This window comes from Podarcis erhardii (genome assembly GCF_964252035.2).
Source record: "Podarcis erhardii genome assembly, chromosome: 7".
NCBI classification, from domain to species: Eukaryota; Metazoa; Chordata; class Lepidosauria; order Squamata; family Lacertidae; genus Podarcis; species Podarcis erhardii.
The window spans coordinates 12,044,447-12,065,054 of record NC_138511.1 but is presented as its reverse complement, the minus strand read 5'-3'; the positions used below and the strand labels follow the sequence as shown (position 1 = coordinate 12,065,054).

The window sequence follows — 20,608 nt, the reverse complement described above, 5'->3', positions numbered from 1 at the left end:
GGGAAGGAAAGCCCCCACCACCCGGGAACCGTGGATGTAGCCGTGTCCTGGGAAGGGGCCAGGAGCGCCTTCTAATGATGGTGTCGGCGCTTCTGCAGCAAAAATTCCTGCATCATGGGGGTTGGAGTACCTTGGGGGCTCCCTTCCAGCTCTACAACTCTGTAGAGTTGTAGTGTTGTAGCAAAAGAGCCCAGGAGGAAGGCAGGGTCCGCATATATAAGCAGCAGCAGCAACAGCAAAGGCAAAAGGCAACCATGAAATGAGAGTGATTTATCGGCTGCCGTCCAGGAAATAATTCCCTGGTTTCTGAAGAAGTACAGAGCGAGAGGAGATCCCGGAGATCTCGTCAATTATCATATGCATTGTTTTGTAGAAAGGAGGCACAGCTTGGATTAATTCTGCACTCCGTTCATGTAGACCCCCCACCTGTCCCCATGGATGTTTCAATCATCGCTTTCATTGTCTCGCAACCTCACTTTGTCTTTCTGTAACTTAGACCAAAGTCTTCTTCCCACCGAATGTCAAATTTTTATTTATTTCTCGGTTGCATTTTTATCCCACATCCCCCCCCCCCCGCCCACTGCAAGGAGTCAAGCTGCTGTGCGCACAATTCTCCCCTTCCTCATTTAAACCCCACATCAACAATGAAATTCCTGTGTTGCCGGGGGTTGGGTTCTGTGATTTTACAAAGTGAGGCAGATGAGGATGAGTGGCAGCCTCATTGCCCAGTGAGGATTTGAAGCCTGGTCTCTCCCAGGTCCTAGTCCGATGCTCTAACCACAACACCATCAGATCAGAGTTGGATCTTCCGCCTCTTTGCACACCCATGACGTGTGGCTCTCATTGCCTGCTCTGCATTTTAGATTTCATTTGCAGAGAATTGCATGGGGAAGAAGGGTTTGTTGTTTTTTTAGCTGGGGCCGGAAAGAGTGCAGCAAAGGGGTCAATAGCACAGCTGTCAACTTTTCCCTTTTCTTGCGAGGAATCCTATTCGGAATAAGGGAATTTCCCTTAAAAAAGGGAAACGTTGACAGCTATGGTCAATAGGCAGGGAGTTCCCAAGATTGGGTGCTGCTGCACTAGAAGATCCATCTTGGAGATGCCTCAGTGCCCCCATCATCACCACCACTGAATCCTTGACTTTCTCAATCTGCGTCGGGTATCTGAAGCCAGGCGGCATCTTGCCACCATGCCATCACGCTCGGATCTAATCCGAAAAAAATGAGAGGCACAAATACAAGATGGGTGACACCTGGCTTGAGAGCAGTACATGTGAAAAGGATCTAGGAGTCTTGGTTGACCACAAACTTGACATGAGCCAACAGTGTGACGCGGCAGCTAAAAAAGCCAATGCAATTCTGGGCTGCATCAATAGGAGTATAGCATCTAGATCAAGGGAAGTAATAGTGCCACTGTATTCTGCTCTGGTCAGAGCTCACCTGGAGTACTGTGTCCAGTTCTGGGCACCACAGTTCAAGAAGGACACTGACAAACTGGAACGTGTCCAGAGGAGGGCAACCAAAATGGTCAAAGGCCTGGAAACGATGCCTTATGAGGAACAGCTAAGGGAGCTGGGCATGTTTAGCCTGGAGAAGAGGAGGTTAAGGGGTGATATGATAGCCATGTTCAAATATATAAAAGGATGTCACATAGAGGAGGGAGAAAGGTTGTTTTCTGCTGCTCCAGACAAGCGGACACGGAGCAATGGACCCAAACTACAAGAAAGAAGATTCCACCTAAACATTAGGAAGAACTTCCTGACAGTAAGAGCTGTTTGACAGTGGAATTTGCTGCCAAGGAGTGTGGTGGAGTCTCCTTCTTTGGAGGTCTTTAAGCAGAGGCTTGACAACCATATGTCAGGAGTGCTCTGATGGTGTTTCCTGCTTGGCAGGGGGTTGGACTCGATGGCCCTTGTGGTCTCTTCCAACTCTATGATTCTATGATTCTATGATTCTAATCGTTAAAACTGCAGCAGGTGGGAAACAATGAGTCACAGAATGTAGAGTTGGAACGATCCTGTTGAGAGAGAGAGAGAGTGTGTATGTATGTATGTATGGGGGAGAGCTGGGCTCCTTCTGGGCTTCCATGGCCGCTCCTCCTTCCCTCTGCGAGGCTGTTTGTTTAGATGGAATAATTCAATTAGGGGCTGGGCAGTACGTGCCAGGCACCAGGCTGTGGAGAGAGCCTGGGGAGGAGGAGGTGGGGGGAGCCAGCAGAGCAGCCCCAGCTCAGCAGCTTCCCAGCAAAGACTCCCTTGGCATGCTCTGATGGTTGAGTCTTCCTCTCCTCTCCGCATCCCTCCTTCGTCTCTCTCCACCTTCTCCCCATCTTCTTCAACACTAGCAAGTGGTTAAACTGTGAGACTAACCATCATTGCCCTCCCTGACATTTGCCTTTTGCTGCAGCTACCTTCCTCTCGAGTAAAGATGTAGGAGCCAGCTGGACCTCATCTGGCCTGCGTGACAGCTGTGTGACGTTAAGCCGGGCTCCTCTAAGTGCAGGGAAACCCATGCCTGAAACTGAATTTGCTCTGTGTTTGTGCGCTTAAGGGTTTTGTAAATATCGAATTTATTCTGCGTTTGCCAAATCGTTGATTTTTTCTCCTTTTTGGATTTGCTGGCTGTCATGGGCCGGCTGGATGCATCAGGTGGGGAACCCCCAAAGGAAGAAGGCTCAGAGCCGGGGGATTGGTGATGGGGCAATGATGAGTGGTCACAGGGAGAAGACTGGGAGGAGGAGGTGTCAGAAACTGCAGAGGTAACAGGGTTTAGTGAGCAGGAAGAGGCTGTGGCAAAGAGCAGTCCGGAGACAGAGGCAGTAGCAGAGGCTGGAGAGGACGGGGACCACGAGGCAGGCTGCTGAAGAAGCCAGGGGGTCTCCCACCCCTGCTGCGACCAGTTCCGTTCCCCACTGGTCTCTTGGAACGCATAGAGAAACAAAGAGGGCAGAGCGAGGAGATGCAAGATGAAGGAGCCTGAGATTGCTTGGGAAGTACCCAAGGGAGTAGTACTCTTGGAGAGCTGTGGGAAACTGCCTCATTGGGGCAAGATCTACTGTGCACTGTTTAGCTTCCTTCGAATAAAGAGTTAACTTCAATGACTCCGGGTCTTTTATTGCTGACCTACTCCAGACTTCGGCTCCTGAAACTGACTTCAAAGCTGGAATCAGCTGGTCTGGACACTAAAAGGTCCCCCAAGCAATTGCGATTAAGAACATGGAACAAGCCATTGTCAGTCAAGCTAAAGAGCGTCCATTTAGCCCCAGTCTCCTGTTTCCAGGAGTGGACAGCCAGTGGGCAACAGCCCTCCCCTGTTTTTCCCTCAGCGGCCGGCGTTTGGAGGTAGACTGCAACCATAAAGTGAGGCTCGATTTGGAAGCATCATGGCTAACCCAGGCGTCTCTCATGGATAATACCCCGCCCATCTGGCTGGGTTTCCCCAGCCACTCTGGGCGGCTTCCAACAGAACACTAAAATACAATAACCTATTAAACATTAAAAGCTTCCCTAAACAGGGCTGCCTTCAGACGTCTTCTAAAAGTTTGGTAGTTATTTTTCTCTTTGACATCTGGTTGGGAGGGCGTCCCACAGGGCGGGCACCACTACCGAGAAGGCCCTTCCCAAAGGCCTCCCTAGCCCAGCTTCCTGCTTCCAACAGTGGTCAGCCATGTGGAAGCCCCCAAGCAGAGCACAAGGTTGGGGGGGGGAGAGAGAGAGGACTGTTTTGTTGTTGTTGTGTCCTTGTTATCGGAGGTAGACTGCCTCTGCACATGGAGCTTCCATCTCACTAGCATAGGTTCGACAAATGTGTCCCTTTCCATAGGAACCTGATGAATCAGGCAAAAAAGTGCTGCCGGACAACCATCTCATTCAGGGCAGCTCGCAAACTGGCAGCCCTCCCTCTCCTAGCGACTGAGAGGCCGCCTGAGGGCCACCATCGCCCATCCTCCTGTTCGCTGCAGACTAGGGGCTGCTGTCCCCTAGAAATGGCTGCATGAGGGCATAGGGGATGGGGGCTTCTTTTGTCCCCTGGGGGGCCTAGAGGAGCTGTGGGCGATGCTGGCTTGACCTCTCTCTCTGGTGACAAAGTGACCTGCTGCACAAGACAGGCCTGCCTTGTTGCAACCCCAAACACAGCAACCGGTTCCCCGGCCAGACAAACAGGTTTTGGACGTCGCAGGGAGAATCCCAAAACAAGCCTTGTTTTTCAGTTGCTGCTCCTCACATTTGGCCCACTTTGGGGTTGTGGCTGTTTTTGGTGGGGGGGAGGGGGGAGTTGGAGGCGGGGAGAGGCCGGGGAGGAGCAGAATTTGTAAACAGTAGTCCAGAGCTTTCCAAACTGTGTCTCCGTGCTCCTCCCGGGGCTGGAAAGGGGCACGTTTAACCTCCGGTTTGCTAGTAAAAGTGAATTGCCGCGTCGCGAAATGATGCATGTCTAAAAAAGCATAGCTGTCAACTTTTCCCTTTTCTTGCGAGGAATCCTATTCGGAATAAGGGAACTTCCCTTAAAAAAAGGGAAACGTTGACAGCTATGCTAAAAAGCGTGTCACCAATATTAAAAGTTTGGAAAGCTCTACTGCAGGTCTAAATTCAGGACAGATAAGAGAAAGTACTTCTTGGCTCAGCGCAGAGTTAAACAGTGGAACTGTTATGTACCGAGTTCAATAGGATCCAAAAGGCAGCAGTCTGATTGGTCCTAGAACAATAGGATCCAGAATGCAGCAGTCTGATTGGTCCACAGGAGCCACCCAATCCAGCTCCAGGTGGAAGGGAATCCGCAACCTGATTGGCCTACAGGAGAATCCCGGAATTAGCCAATCACGTGGGGCCCATTGTGTAAATAATGTATATAGAGCAGAAATTCTGGGGGAACTTCCATTCCTCCTCACCACTATGAGCTGAATAAAGAGCATGAAATCCACTCTCGACTCCGAGTATATTTCACCCCCTTTCTGATAAGACTGTCCAGGTCTATTTAGAGTTGGAAGGGGCCCTGAGCATCATCTAGTCCAGCCCCCTGCAATGCAGGAATATGCAGCTGTCCCATGTGGAGATTGAACCTGCAACCTTGGCGTCATCAGCATCATGCTCTAACCAACTGAGCTCCCCCTCTGCCAACTTGGATGGCTTCAAAAGAGGATCAGGCAAATTTGTGAGGGGGGATAAGGCTCTCAGTTATGAAGGGCAACTAGCCACAGTTTCCGGGGGGGGGGACGCAATAGGGGAGACTATTGCTATTCATTAATTCATTCATTTTATTTGCTGCATTTATCTCTCACCTTGAACTACAAGGAGTTCAAGAGTGGTTCTCCCCTCCCCCCCCTCATTTGAACCCCAAAACAACCCTGTGAGGTAGGTGTAGCTGAGACAGCGACTGGCCCCCAAGATCACCCAGTGGAAGCTTCATGGCCGAGTGCAAGGATTTGAACCCCTGGTCTCTCCCGGGTCCTAATGTGACGCTCTAACCACTATGCCACACTGTCCAGGTGGTCCTGTGTGGACCAGGCACTTGGTGCTCATGCTGGACTAAGATGGGCTGCTTTTGGCCTGATCCAGCTGCTGCTGAGCTCTTCCGGTATTCTCACCTGTTCACACACTGCATTTCCTCCCAATGAAAACCCAGGACTGCGTGCAGATGGGGAGAATAACTGGGGGCAATCATATAGCCCCGTACAACTTGGGACCTGTTTACCTATGAAATTGCAGGTACCTCGTTTTCGTCTGCTCGATTGCTTCAATCGGTGGAACTGGCCCTGTTCCAGGTGCCACAAAATACCCGCTCCACATTTGTATCTCCCGCTTGGACTACTGCAATGCGCTCTATGTGGGGCTACCTTTGAAGGTGACCCGGAAACTACAACTAATCCGGAATGCAGCAGCTAGACTGGTGACTAGGAGTGGCCGCTGAGACCACATAACACTGGTCTTGAATGACCTACATTGGCTCCTAGTATGTTCCCGAGCAAAATTCAAAGTGTTGGTGTTGACCTTTAAAGCCCTAAACGGCCTCGGCCCAGTATACCTGAAGGAGTGTCTCCACCTCCATCGTTCTGCCTGGACACTGAGGTCCAGCGCCGAGGGCCTTCTGGCAGTTCCCTCATTGTGAGAAGCAAAGCTACAGGGAACCAGGCAGAGGGCCTTCTCCGTAGTGGTGCCCGCCCTGTGGAACGCCCTCCCATCAGATAAACAACTACCTGACATCTTAAGGCAGCCCTGTTCAGGGAAGTTTTTAATGTATGACATATTAGTGTATTTTTGGTCTTTGTGGAAGCCGCCCAGAGTGGCTGGGGAAACCCAGCAAGATGAGCGGGGTAAAAATAAATCATCATCATCATCATCATCATCATCCATTATTGTAAGAACTCGACTGGAACTTTGGAACTCCCTGCCCATTGACATCACAGCCTTCACTGTGCTTTTTTGGGGTTCCTGCTTAAAAATAATTATTATTACTTAGGCAAGCCCGTCTCGATGCTTAGAAATTCTGAGGTGGTTTTTAATCTGCTTTTTAGTGTTTTGACTCTTTGTACATTTTAAAGTACAGTTGTGATTGTTTCTTGATTTTTCTTTTTGAGTCCTTTTTTTTTGCATTCTAGTGGCGTATCCAGTTTTTGAAATTATATACACACATGCATAAACACGCACACTTTCAGAAAGACAGCAGGCAGGATTCATGTGGCCACCCACCCTTGTCACCCTTCCCCGAAAGCTCTGACAGAGGCAAAACTGTCTTTAACTGTTGGTGACAAGGTGAGATATGCCTGCCTGGTTACTAATCTGCCTGTGTCTTTTCTGTTTCCCCTTTCTCCTCTCTCTGTCTGTCTGTCTCCAGGGTGGACAAGACAACCGTCTATCACCGGAGCCTGCGGTGAGTGCAAATTTTGCCTTTTGCCGGGTGGGGCGGGTTGGGGAGCTTGCTGGTGGAAAGTCACTGCCAGCCAGACAATGCAGAACTGCATGGTCTAACTCAGTCTAAGGCAGCTAAGGTAAAAGTAAAGGGACCCCTGACCATTAGGTCCAGTCGTGGCCGACTGGGGTTGCGGCACTCATCTTGCTTTATTGGCCGAGGGAGCCGGCGTACAGCTTCCGGGTCATGTGGCCAGCATGACTAAGCCGCTTCTGGCGAACCAGAGCAGCGCACGGAAACACCTTTACCTTCCTGCTAGAGTGGTACCTATTTATCTACTTGCACTTTGACATGCTTTCGAACTGATAGGTGGGCAGGAGCAGGGACCGAGCAACGGGAGCTCACCCCGTCGCGGGGATTCGAACCACCAACCTTCTGATCGGCAAGTCCTAGGCTCTGTAGTTTAACCCCCAGTGCTACCCGCGTCCCTCTAAGCCAGCTACCAACATCTTAAAGGCTGCAGCTTAGTGGCAGGGCACCTGCTTGGCATGCAGAAGGTATTGGGCTTAGTCCCCTCTGCCTAGCACCTCCAGGTAGGGCTGGGAGAGACCCCTCTATCAGTCCTTACCCCATATAGTTGAACCAGTGGTCAGACTCCTTATGTTTCTGGTTAAACATGAGGACTAGAATCTTAAGCTTTGATGAAGGTGTCGCAGGTGAGCAGCAGAGCACCTGTCTGGCATGTAGAAGGTCCCAGGTTCAGTCCCTGGCAGCAGCATCTCCCAGAATAGAATCAAAGAATTGTAATGTTGGAAAGGACCCCTAAGGCTCCTCTACTCCCAACCCCCCGAAATGCAGGAATCACAACAAAAGCATCCTTAGCAGATGTCCACCCAGCGTTTTGAATGGCCCCTGCCTGAAATCCTGGAGAGCCGTTGCTGCCAGTCAGTGCTGGCAATAGTGAGCTGGGTGAACCACGAAGGTCCGACTCTGTATATAGCAGATTTCCTATGTTCCTATGTGTTCCAGGCTGGTCTCTGAAACTGAGGACTCTGCCCCCCTCCTTCGCACATGACCCGTGACTCCCGGGCACCCGGCTGCAAACAATAGGAGCCACTCAGAGTTCCTCCTGGCATGGTGCCCACTTTGCTTGCCAGTCCTGGTCTGAAAGGAGCATTTGTTGGCACGCAGGGCCCTTGTGTCTGGAGGGCTCCCCACCCTTCCTTCAAGGGCTCTCCCACCCCAAACACTGCCCCGTGTAAATAGCAAGGCAGCAATCCTCCTCCACAGATTTAATTTTGGGCAGCACAATCCAGAATGCTGCTGTGAGAGGCCCCCGCAAAGCCAATGAGCAAGCCAAGCCACTACTCAGGGAAGGGGAAATGGGGAAGCTTCCAGGGGCAGAGGGGCAGTTCCTTCCTGATCACCTATCACAGAATTGTAGAGTCGTACTTCTGCTCCTGCCCACCTAGCAGTTCGAAAGCACGTCAAAGTGCAAGTAGATAAATAGGTACCGCTCTGGCGGGAAGGTAAATGGCGTTTCCGTGCACTGCTTTAGTTTGCCAGAAGTGGCTTAGTCATGCCGGCCACATGACCCGGAAGCTGTATGCCAGCTCCCTCGGCCAATAAAGTGAGATGAGCGCTGCAACCCTAGAATCGGCCATGACTGGACCTAATGGTCAGGGGTCCCTTTACCTTTACCTTTACTTCACCAGATCTTAACCTATTACAGTACAGTTAGACCTCATGTTATGTTTGCTTCATGTTACGTTTTTTCAGGTTGCGTCCTGCGGCGACCCAGAAGTACCAGAAAGGGTTACTTCTGGGTTTCGCCACTCGCGCATGCACAAACGCGCAAAATGATGTCATGCGCATGCGCAGAAGTGGCGAATCGCAATCTGCGCATGCGCAGACACGCTGCTGCGGGTTGTGTTCTTTTCATGTTGTGAACGGGCCTCCGGAACGGATCCCATTCACACCCAGAGGTACTACTGTATTTGTAAGAATGGATTCCAAATATTGTTGAATTTGCCCATGGCAAGTCTGCATTTATATGCAAGTTCTTCCTATGTTGCGAGTTTGTATAAGTCTTTTATCCAACCGTAGAAGGGAGCTGCATGTTTATTTTTCATCTTTTTGCTGTGGTAAGGGCACAGAGAGTCCACTCATAGTGTCCTTTGGTAAGGTTCCATGTGCCAGGTACATACCGTAATTCAAGGTGAAGTACAATAACAACCTTGTGAAATACACAGTTTTGGGTCGTCCCCCCCCCCTTTGTTTTCCCTTCTGCACGGGTCCTGTTTCTCTCTTTCTCTTTCTCTTTTTTTGTTTGCGTCTCACCATATCTGGTGCACATATCGTTATGTACTTTTCAAACATTCAACAAAGATGTTAATATTATTATTTTTTTAAAAAAAGAATTGTAGAGTTGGAAGGGAACCCCAGGGGTCATCTACTCCAGCCCCTGAACTTTTGGCCAGTTCCTGGATGTGAGTGGAAAGGTGGGTGCGATGAGTCCCTCAGCTCACCTGGAGTTCCAAGGGCAGAGAGGAGCTGTCAGGCCTGCCTTTGGGTGGGAGACTTTACACGTATGTGTGACATCCAAATAATAAATACTAAATAATTTTTTATTTATACCCCGCCCTTCCCGGTTCAGAAAACTGGGCTCAGGGCAGCTAACAACAAATTCAAAACACTTACCGTATTTTTTGCTCTATAAGACTCACTTTTTCCCCTCCTAAAAAGTAAGGGGAAATGTGTGTGCGTCTTGTGGAGCAAATGCAGGCTGCGCAGATATCCCAGAAGCCAGAACAGCAAGAGGGATTGCTGCTTTCACTGCGCAGCGATCCCTCTTGCTGTTCTGGCGTCTGAGATTCAGAATATTTTTTCTCTTGTTTTCCTCCTCCATAAACTAGGTGCGTCTTGTGGTCTGGTGCGTCTTATAGAGCGAAAAATACAGTAATTAATGCAACAGAAAACAGCATAAAATACAGTATAAAACGTGAATAACAATAAATTCAGAATTCAAAAATCAATGTAGGGGGGGAATCCATCCAATAAACATTAGATGATCACCAGGGCTAGCTGGCTAAATTAGTCCTCTGTGTGAGAGTGCTGCTCTGTGGTCAAGCACCTGCTTTGCATGAGAAACATCTCAGGATCATTCCCCAGAAGAATCTCCCAGTAGGGCAGGGAACGTCCCCTGTGCTCAAAACCCTGGAGAGATGCTGCCAGTCAGTGCAAACAACACTGAACTAGGAGGACCCTCAGTCGAAGGCAGCCTCCCATGTTCCTCAAAGGCAGAGAGGGCACCTGGGCCAACTGGATAGTTTGATGCCCAGGTAGGAAACTGCCTTATATTGAGTCGTTCTGCAGTGGAAAGGGGTTCTCTCAGACTCCCTTCATTGGAGTTTTTCAAACATCTGACTGAGGTGCTTGAGCTGCGTTTTAGGAAAGTGTCGCTGTGACTTGGTGGCAGGACACCTGCTTTGCATGTAGAAGGCTGTAGGCTCAATCCCTGGGAGCACCTCCATCGGCTGGGCTGGAAATGGGCCCTGTGCCTGAAACCTACTGCCAATCACAGTAGACAACCCTGTGTTAGGTGGGCCAGACGTGTGATCCAATTTAACACAGCTTCCCTGTTCCTCTTTAAATCAGCTCTTTGTTCAGAAACATGTGGACTAGAATCTTGGTTTATTTTTAAAAGGAAGGAGCATTACTCATCTTTAGTATTTAAAAAGCCCTTGGTTCCAGCCCTGGCATTTCCAGGTACGTCTGGGAAAGGCTTCCTTGCCTGGAACTGTGGAAAAGCAGCAACACTGAGATGGCAAGACCAGGGCTCAGAATTGATCCAAAGCAGCTTGGTATATTCTTACGAGGCTACAACACTGCTAACCACCAAGAGCAACTTCTTCACGCAGCACGTAGTTAAACTATGGAACTCCTTCCCACCAGATCCAGTGATGGCCACCAACTTGTCCAGCTTTAAAAGAGCGTTAGACAAAATTGAATGGAGCAAATGCTTGTTTTCTTCTGCTCTGGAGGGTAGGACTCGAACCCATGGCTTCAAGTTACAAGAAAGGAGATTCGGCTAAACACCGGGAAGAACTTTCTGTCAGTCAGAGTTGCTCAACTGCAGAATGGTCTCCCTCGGGAGGCTGTGGACTCTCCTTCATTGGAAGTTTTTAAGCAGAGGTTGGAAGGCCATCTGCCATGGATGCTTCAGTTGAGATTCCTGCATTGCAGGGGGTCGGACTAGATGACCCCTGGGGGTCTGTTCCAGCTCTAGAATCCTGTGACTCTTATGACCAAGCACTGCCTCCTGTTTGACTGCCAACAGACCTCAGGCACACACACACAGATGTAGCCCACCCCTTATTCCGGCACCAAGATCAGTCCCTACAACATGTCCTAGTAAAAAACGGCAGGATGCATGTGCAGAATGCCTTCCCCCTTGCTGCTGAAAAACTCCTCCTCCCAAGGTGTTGCAAACTAAAGAATCAGACCCCTGGCTTGGATTGCCTGGATTTGACACAGGTCTGAACCCTTATTTAGAAATGGAGCACTGTGCCTCTGCCCAGACCTTTGTCTGAGCTCTGGAGCCCCCAAACCTATTGAGCCTCTCCTCTGTGCCTTCCAACCAGTGGCCTGAAAGCGAGCTGAGCCCTTGGAGAGGCACATGATGGGTTATGGGAGACAGGAGAGGGAGGGCAGAGGACAGGGACCCCGCTCTGATGCCCGGAGGCCAGCTGCTGTGAGCAAGAACCTCTTCCTCCTCTTGGGATAAGAATCCTGCCTTTGCAAAGCATGATGCCCTGGGGCTCAGCTTCTGCCCGGGGGCTTTTGCGGGGGGGGGGGGAGGGTGTCTTCTGGCACAGGCATTCCTCTCCTTTCAGGTTGGGGAAGGGAGAGTGAAAAAGGCAAAATCCATGCGAGGGATCATTAGGTAGGGAATTGAAAATAAAACTGCCAGCGTTGTAATGCCATACCTCACTCGGAATAATGCAGTGTGCAGTTCTGGATAAAAGGTAAAGGGACCCCTGACCGTTAGGTCCAGTCGTGACCGACTCTGGGGTTGCGGTGCTTATCTCACGCTATTGGCCGAGGGAGCCAGCGTACAGCTTCCGGGTCATGTGGCCGGCATGACTGAGCCGCTTCTGGCAAACCAGAGCAGCACACGGAAACGCTGTTTACCTTCCCACTGGAGTGGTACCTATTTATCTACTTGCACTTTGACGTGCTTTCGAATTACTAGGTTGACAGGAGCTGGGACCGAGCAACGGGAGCTCACCCCGTTGCGGGGATTCGAACTGCCGACCTTCTGATCAGCAAGTCTCTGTGGTTTAATCCACAGCAGATTGTGGAGCTGTAAAAGGTTCCAAAAAGGGCAATGGAAATATCAAGGGGCTGGAGGGACTCCCCTGTGAAGGAAGCTTGCAGCATTTGGGGCTTCTTAGCTTAGAGGAAAAGTGACTCGGAGGAGGCAATACAGAAGTTTATAAAATTGTGGACTGGGAAAAATGGAGAAGAGTTCTTTCCCTCTCTTCTAATGCTTGTGGGCATGCAATGAAGCTGAGTGTTGCAAGATTTAGGACAGTTAAAAAGATGTCCTTCTACACAGGGCACATAGTCAAATTATGGAACTTGTTCCCGCAGGAGGCAGGGATGCCCACTAATTTGGATGGTTTAAAACATGGGTAGGCAAACTAAGGCCCGGGGCCTGGATCTGGCCCAATCGCCTTCTAAATCCGGCCCACGAACGGTCCAGGAATCAGTATGTTTTTACCTGAGTAGAATGTGTGCTTTTATTTAAAATGCATCTCTGGGTTATTTTGTTCTTTTTTTTCCTTTCAAAATATAGTCCGCCGTCTGCCCCCCAAGGTCTGAGGGACAGTGCTGAAAAAGCTGCTGACCCCTGGTTTAAAATGAGGTTTAGGCCAATTCATGGGGGAGGGCGGCTATTGACAGCTGCAAGCCACAATGGCTATTCCCTGCGCCCAGAATCAGAGGCAGGAATGCTTCTGAATACCAGTTGCTGGAAATCACATGAGGGGAGAGTTGCACTTGATGGTTTCTCCCAGGCATCTGGTCGGTAGGGCTGGGCAACATCTGGTTTTCAACAGTGTGATATACCACCAGCTAAACAGCAATATACTGATATATTACGATGTCTGAAATAAGGGTGGAGCTGTGCAGACGCAGTGGCTGGCTCTACTTTTTATTTTTATTTGTATGCTAACGATTTCTCTTGTGATTTGCTGCTCCCTGCATGAGGCCGGGGAGAGCTGAGCCGGCGGGGGCTGCAGGAATCAAGAGAAGCATTGGCTGGCTTCACAGTCACCCCCCCCCATTCATTATATGCTGCCAGGTCAAAAAATATGAAACTGATATCACGATAATGGACTTCAAACCGGTTTGGGGCGGTGTATCGATATATTGCCCAGCCTTGCTGGTCGGCCAATGTGGGAACAAGATGCTGGATTAGATGGGTCGCTGGTCTCATCCAGCAGCCTATTCTGGTGTTAAAAGGTGATCATTGCATGGCCTGCAATAGGGGCTTGTTTGGGCTCCCCCCCCCCACACATTTGCAAAAATCCTTGATGTGCCGGGTCAAGGCCTTTTCACTAGTTGCCTTCCTGGCTTATGCTTCCTGCCTTTTTGATCAAAGCACCGGTGGCAATTATAACCTGAAACATCTGTGTGTGTCTCTGTGTGAGGTTGGCTATCTCAGCTACACAGCAGTCAAGCCCACCTGCCAGGTGGCTCCAAAACCAGCTTCCTCTCCCGGGAAGGAACCTAGAAAGCTGCTGTATATATCGAGGCAGGTCACTGGCCCACCGAGCTCAGTGATGTCTACACTGACCGGCAGCCAGTGGCTGTCCAGGGCCTGAGACAGAGTGGGTCACACCTGGAGATACTGCTGCAAGTTGAGCCTGGGACCTTCTGCCACTGAGCTTCGCCCCTCTAGAAATAAAATAAGTTCCTAGTCCTCATAGTTCTGAGTAAGGGGCTGATTTAAACGGGCCTTCTAGCAACTCAAAGCGTCAGACCATCCAGCCATCCAATGGGTCTCAGAGAGAGAGTCTTAGTTGGAGATGCTGCCAGCCTGAGACCTTCTACATGCCCAGCTGGTGCTTGTATCTACTGAATGGACTCTTGCCCAAAGCTTCTCCACTTCCTGCCCCACCTCGGGCAGGTGCAAAGGAAATGGCCTGGGCAGGGAGGTGTGGGTGGGGTGTCAAAACGCTGTCTTCAGAACCAAGGACAGCTCCTTTCCCAAGAGCTGCCTGTACAGCTTGTGCAAACAGCATAGTATATAAATATATAAAATTTATTGCATTTCTGTTCCACCTCTTTCTCCAAGGAGACCAAGGTGGCATACATGGTTCTTTCCCTCCTCATTTAATCTCCACAACAGCCCTGTGAGGTAGGCTAAGCCGAGAGATAAGAGTGGCTGGCCAAAGGTCAAACAGTGAGCTTTGTGGCCGAGTCGGGATTTGAACCCTGGCCTCCTGGGTCTTAGTCTGACACTCTAACCACTACACCGTGCTGGTGGTTTGAAGTATTTGGCACCCTTTTTCATGTCCTGAAAACCAACCCTGCAATGTAGGCCAGTGGGATTTATCTCCATGCTGCAGGCGCAACTCCTCTATGAAAGAAAGGTGGCTGTGTTTGGGACTTTTTGGTTTAGAGAAAAGGCAAGGAAGAGGCGACGATAAAGGCCTGTAGAATTATACACATCGTGGAGAAAGTGAATAGAGGAAAGTTTCCTCCCTCTCATAACACTGGAACTCGTCGACAAGTGACAAAGCTGAATGTTAGAAGATTCAGGGCAATGATGAAAGGAAGTCCTCCTTCGCACAGCGCAGAGTTAAACTGTAAACCAGCTGTATGGCAAGTTGTGCCCTTTACGCATGAGGAGCGGTTGGGATCATTTTCAGATCGGCTCAGTGGGTTCTTGGACGCCAACTGGCATTGTGACACTCTGCCTTCTCGCTCTTGCCGACACGGGCAATTGGCCGTCCAAATCTCACTGCCGCAGCCGCCGCGCGACAAAATTGGCCGCCCTCTCGTGCTGTTTTGCATCGCTGGCGCACTCAGGCGCACGGGAACTCGTGTATGCGGGTCAGCCCAGTTTGGCAGTGCGCAGGTGCCCTTTTGCTGTCGCTTCCGCTCCCATGCGCACACAGGGAGAAGCAGAGAGAGGACCCCATTGATGCCCCTGTGGCAGCCTTGTGGCCGGGGCCCTGGGCTCGTGCAACAGAGTAGAAAAATTGGCGGCGGCTGCGCTTAGGAAACCGAGGCTCCCCGATGAATTATTCAATGCCAGCATAAATAATGGACGGCTACATGAGTCACTCGGTTTGTTTAATTTTGCAATTTGCTGCCTCGCCTTGGCTGGTTCCTCGACTGCGAGGTGCTCTCAGGCCCAGATCTTTGGCACTCGAGGGTGAGTTTGGAAGTGTGGAGAGTGGGTGCCTTTGCCCTGGGCAAAGCTGGCATAGAGGTCAGGGAGCACTGAATGATGTGAACTTAATTGGTTCAAAGAGGCCTCCTTGGCTGGGGGAGGACACCCCAGGAACAATCTCTCCTGACCCGCTGCCCAAGCTGATCGGTAAGTGTTGGGGTGAAGCCCCCACCTGATCTTCCGCAGGTCATGGAATCAGAAGATTCACGTAGCACATAGTTAAAACCGTGGAACTCTCTGCCACAGGAGGCAATGATGGCTACCAACTTGGGTGGTTTTAAAAGAGGATTGGACAAATTTGCAGAGGAGACTAGGCCACAAAGGCTCTGCTTTGCCTCCATGGTCAGTGGCAACAATGCTTCTGAATACCACTTGCTGGAAATTGCAGGAGGGGAGAGGGCCCTTGTGCTTGGATCCTGCTCAACAGTTTCCCATAATGGGCTTCTGGTTGACCGCTGTGAGAACAAGATGCTGGACTAGGTGGGCCATTGGCCTGATCCAGTGGGCTCTTCTTATGTAGGTCACCAGTTCAGAACCACAATGTTAGGTGTGCGTGCAGGAGCCAGACCCTGTGACCTATAGGACTCCGCAGGCCTGGGGCCTTCCTAAGTTTGTTCTGAAGAGGCAAGGCGCGGCCACACAGGTGAGGCCGATTGGTAACTCACAGCACCTGGTGGCAAGAGCTGGGAAGAGATATAAGGTCAGCATTTCCCTTTGGCTCTTTGCCACAGCAACACCCAACCCATGTCTTCTGATTGGCAGTCACTCACCAAGGCATGAGAGAGTCCGATTCAGAGGCTGAACCGGAGGAATCCCAGCCTGCACAGGAGTCCCCGCCTCCAGGGCCGGCTGAGCTGGGGCAGGGCCTTGATTCTGAAGCGCCTGCACCTGTGCCGGATCCTCAGGAGCAGGCACCAGGTGAATCCACTCTGGCTCCGGAGGTGGTTGAGGACTCAGTGCCTACAGGTGAGTCTCCCCCTGGGTCCAGTAACCCTTCAGCCTCTCCTGAACTGCAGAGGCTCAGGGCAGAGGGGCGAAGGGAACTGGTTTCTCCCAGGAGGAGTGCTCGCCTTAAGGCCAGGAGAGGCGGGTCTCCTGAGGGCCGGGACCGCCCCTGGCCTCAGAGAAGATAAAGGTGTGGCTTCTGATTGGCTGCAGGAAGCTCCTGCAGCCAATCAGAAGCCATGGAACCCACATCGGACATTCAGGTTCCAAAGAACTTTCACAAACTGGAACACTCACTTCCAGGTTTGCGGCGTTCGGAAGCCAAAACGTTCGTCTCACAAGGCGTTCGACTTCCAAGGTACGACTGTAGTAGTATAATATATAATATATTAGTTGTTGGACTAAAGACCTGGGTGCTGCATTTTGCGGACCCCTTGTGAAGACCAAATGTCACCTTTATCAAGATCACTGGAGGAGGTCAGTGATTCTTTTGAGCAGAGCTGGTTGGAGGGTTTCCTGCTCTGGAGGGTAGGACTCGAACCCATGGCTTCAAGTTTCAAGAAAGGAGATCCCGACAAAGCATCAGGAGGAACTTTCTTAGAGCCAGCGCTGTTCGACAGTTGAATGGTCTCCCTAGTAGTGGACTCTCCTTCCTTGGAGGTTTTTACGCAGAGCTTGGGTGGCCATCTGTCAGGGCTGCTGTAGCTGAGGTTCCTGCAATCCAAGGGGTTGGACTGGGGTCCATTTCAACTCTACTTTGACCTTTGACCATGACCTTTTCTGGCTTAGCAATCTACAGGTAACTATTACGTATACGAGACTGGTGTCAATTACCCAGGAAGGATATTCTTACTGATTTATATAGCAAGTGGTGGGTTTAAAGAAAGAAAATAGAGGAAAAAGCAGGACATTAAAGAAAACATCACCTCACATTAATAATACAGCGACAATCAATACATCCATCTCAGAGCAAACATATAAATCGATACGTATTGCCAAGTGAAAGGTCCGGATAGGCGTTCAAAATAAATGGCCGACTGTAAGAAATGGGCTCAGACGTAGGAAGGGCAGCAAGCCTCCTTGATCTATGGGGTGAGAGAGGTTGGCTGTTTTGTCCTTCCAGGTTCAAGGCAAAAGTCTGGGGGCCGCCAGAAGGACTTGCAGCCCCAACACTTCCGTTGCCCAGCCCTTATCTCCCAGAACTGCAGGAATATAATTCGAAAGATGCAGATACTTGCAAATGTCAAGGATTTCTCTTAACGCAAGGATTTATCCCGTAGTCCGTCCCCCATGACATCACCAGGGGCCGCTCCTAGGTCGCATATCTGGGCCCTGAAAACTTGTGGCCTGGGATGCCACCTTTTCCCACCTTTGCTGCATGAAGCAATTGGTCCCTTACCTTTCCCGCCCCGCCCTGGCCACAGTGATCCATGCGATGGTCACCTCCAGGCTTGACTACTGTAATTCGCTCTACGTGGGGCTGCCCTTGAAACTGTCCCACAAACTCCAGTGGGTGCAGAATGCTGCATTGAGGCTCCTCACAGGGTCCCTGCCATGGGAGCATATTCACCCAGTGCTTTTCAAGCTGCACTGGCTCCCGGTGGAGTACAGGGTCGGATTTAAGGTGCTGCTTTTGACTTTTAAAGCCCTTCACGGCCTAGGACCCTAGTACCTACGGGATCGCCTCTCCCGGTATGCCCCACGGAGGACCTTAAGGTCCATATATAGCAACACCCTAGAGGTCCCGGGCCCTCAGGAAGTTAAATTAGCCTCAACCAGAGCCAGGGCCTTCTCAACAGTGGCTCCGGCCTGGTGGAACGCTCTGCCTCATGAGACCAGGGCCCTGCAGGATCTGATTTCTTTCCGCAGGGCCTGTAAGACAGAGTTGTTCCACCTGGCCTTTGGCTGAGAATCAGTTTGATTCCCTCCCCCTTTTTCTTTTTCCTTTCTCCTCCTATAATGAGATTGCTTGCTAATTGTTTTAATGTTGTATCTTAATGTTTTAAATTGTATTTTAATCAACTTGCTTTTATTATTGGTTGTTAGCCACCCTGAGCCCGGTCTTGGCTGGGGAGGGTGGGGTATAAATAAAAATTTATTATTATTATTATTATTATTATTATTATTATTATTATTATTATTACCATTTTCATCAACTGGGCAGATATGTTTTTAGGCTCTCAGTTCTTTTTGTCTGGGGTTGTGAGAGTGGAGACGGTGATAGCATCTGATAAATTCAAAAGATGTCTTTGTTGACCATAAATGGATCATTTGGGTGTCCTCGGGGGGGGGGGGTGGCTCTGGGCTGCTGATGGAGGGGATCGCGACCCCCTCCTCACTGCCTCTCTCCAGGCTTCTGGCTCCTGAGAAGCGATTTCCACCCAAGCGAGGAAATCTCTATCAGTTCTTTAATCAGGGGAAACTTATCTCTTCATTAGGCATTAGGCGCTGCTCCTAAGATGCTGTAATATTGAGCCAGCAAACCGTTGGCTGCAGCGATGATAGGAAGGGGTGGAGAAGCTGTGTTTCGACTTACTCTTGGCTTCACAAATGTTTGAAAGGTGGTGTGCGTTCATGCACACACTTAAAAAACAAAAACCTCTTGGGGCTAAGTTTTTTGTGGGGTGGACTTGCTCTGTTGCAAGATGGGAATGAGGTCATCTTCTTCTTCTTCTTCTTCTTCTTCTTCTTCTTCTTCTTCGATCCCTCGTAGCTGAGTAAGATTGTCTTCCATAAGCACGGTTTTAACAGTGAGTCCATAAGTGACTGTGGAGGCCAATTCTGGATCCACACCTCCTTCCACAGTGGGGGCATAAGTTTCCAGGCAGGAGTTGATCACGGTGAGGATTTGCCAAGCGTGCCTTCCTCTTAGCACGTTTCTCCCTTTCGTCCTGAGTTCGAGTGTCTTCAAAGCCCACGACACCTTTGGTAAAGGCTGTTCTCCAGTTGGAATGGTCGCAGGCCAGTGTTCCCCAGTTGTCGGTGTTTATCCTACTTTTAAAAAATTTGCCTTGAGAGAGTCTTTAAACCTCTTTTGTTGACCACCAGCATTACACTTTCCATGTTTAAATTGGGAATAGAGTAGTTGCTTTGGAAGATGATAATCAGGCACCCTCACAAGATGATGATGATGATGATGATGATGATGATGATGATGATATTTATACCCCGCCCATCTTGCTGGGTTTCCCCAGCCACTTTGGGCGGCTTCCAACAAAACACTAAAATACAATAACCGATTAAACATTAAAAGCTTCTCTAAACTTTTAATGCTTTTTAACTTTTAAAGCTTCCCTAAAAATGACTAGTCCAACAAAGTTGATGTTGAAGAATCATTGCTTCGACACTGGTAGCATACAGCAATAGTGGGAGGCAAAATGATGTTGGGCTCCAAATCTGTCATGCCTGGCTGCTGAGGCTGATGGGAGTTAAAAGAGTCCAACACCATCTGGAGACCAGCAGGTTTTCCTGTGCTGAACTTGACCATCACTTGCCATTACTGTCCGTCTCTCTCTCCATCACAACTCTGCCTTCATTTAAGGTAGAGACAGGGAACCTGGCACTTTCCAGTTGCTGCTGGACTCAGAACTGCCATCATCATCCCTGGCTGATAGGGATTGAGTTGAGACACTGGCTGGCAGCAGCAGCAGCTCTTGGAGGTTTCCGATGTGGAGTCTCTTCCCAGCCCTTTCCTGGAGCTGCTGCTATTGGGGATTGAACTTGGGGCCTTCTGCATGCCAAGCAGGTGTTCTGCCGCTGGGGCATGGCCCTCTCCCAGTGCAGGGCTATATAAGGGCCTGGCTCTGCAGCTAATAATACATTTTTACCCCAACCCCAAATCATGCAGGCACACATGCTGCAAATCCACCCACCCGCAGCCTCTTTCCCAGCATAAAAGCACTAACTAACTTGGGAATAATATGGGAATAACACTAATTGGGCAATAAGGATCTGGGGATTTTGAACCTCAGGATAAAGCCTTATTTGTTGTATTTTTTTATCCTGCCTTTCCTCCGAGAAGCTCAAGGCATGGTTACCTTCCTCCCTACTTATTTACACGACAACCCTGCGAGGCAGGTTAGGCTGAGTGACTGGCTCCCAAGGACACACCCAGCTGTGTGGCTGGATGGGGAATCGAACCCTGATCTTTCCCATGCCTTAGTCCGACACTCTAACCCATGGGTAGGCAAACTAAGGCCCTGGGCCCGGATCTGGCCCAATCACCTTCTCAATCCGGCCCGCGGACAGTCCAGGAATCAGCATGTTTTTACATGAGTAGAATGTGTCCTTTTATTTAAAATGCATCTCTGGGTTATTTGTGGGGCCTGCCTGGTGTTTTTACATGAGCAGA

At 50.1% G+C, this 20,608-nt stretch overlaps 1 protein-coding gene across 4 annotated transcripts in view; it reads left to right on the top strand.

The window, feature by feature from the left end:
- Window positions 1-20,608, top strand: part of RAP1GAP (RAP1 GTPase activating protein) — a 111,971-nt gene that overhangs the window by 15,574 nt on the left and 75,789 nt on the right. For all 4 annotated transcript variants that reach the window (XM_081870956.1, XM_081870954.1, XM_081870957.1 and 1 more), the window contains exon 2: window positions 6,831-6,866. Coding sequence is in view for 3 of the 4 variants with exons in the window: in XM_081870954.1 (XP_081727080.1) it covers window positions 6,831-6,866 (36 nt within the window). In the remaining variant the exon portion in view is untranslated. The remainder of the gene's footprint in view (window positions 1-6,830; window positions 6,867-20,608) is intronic.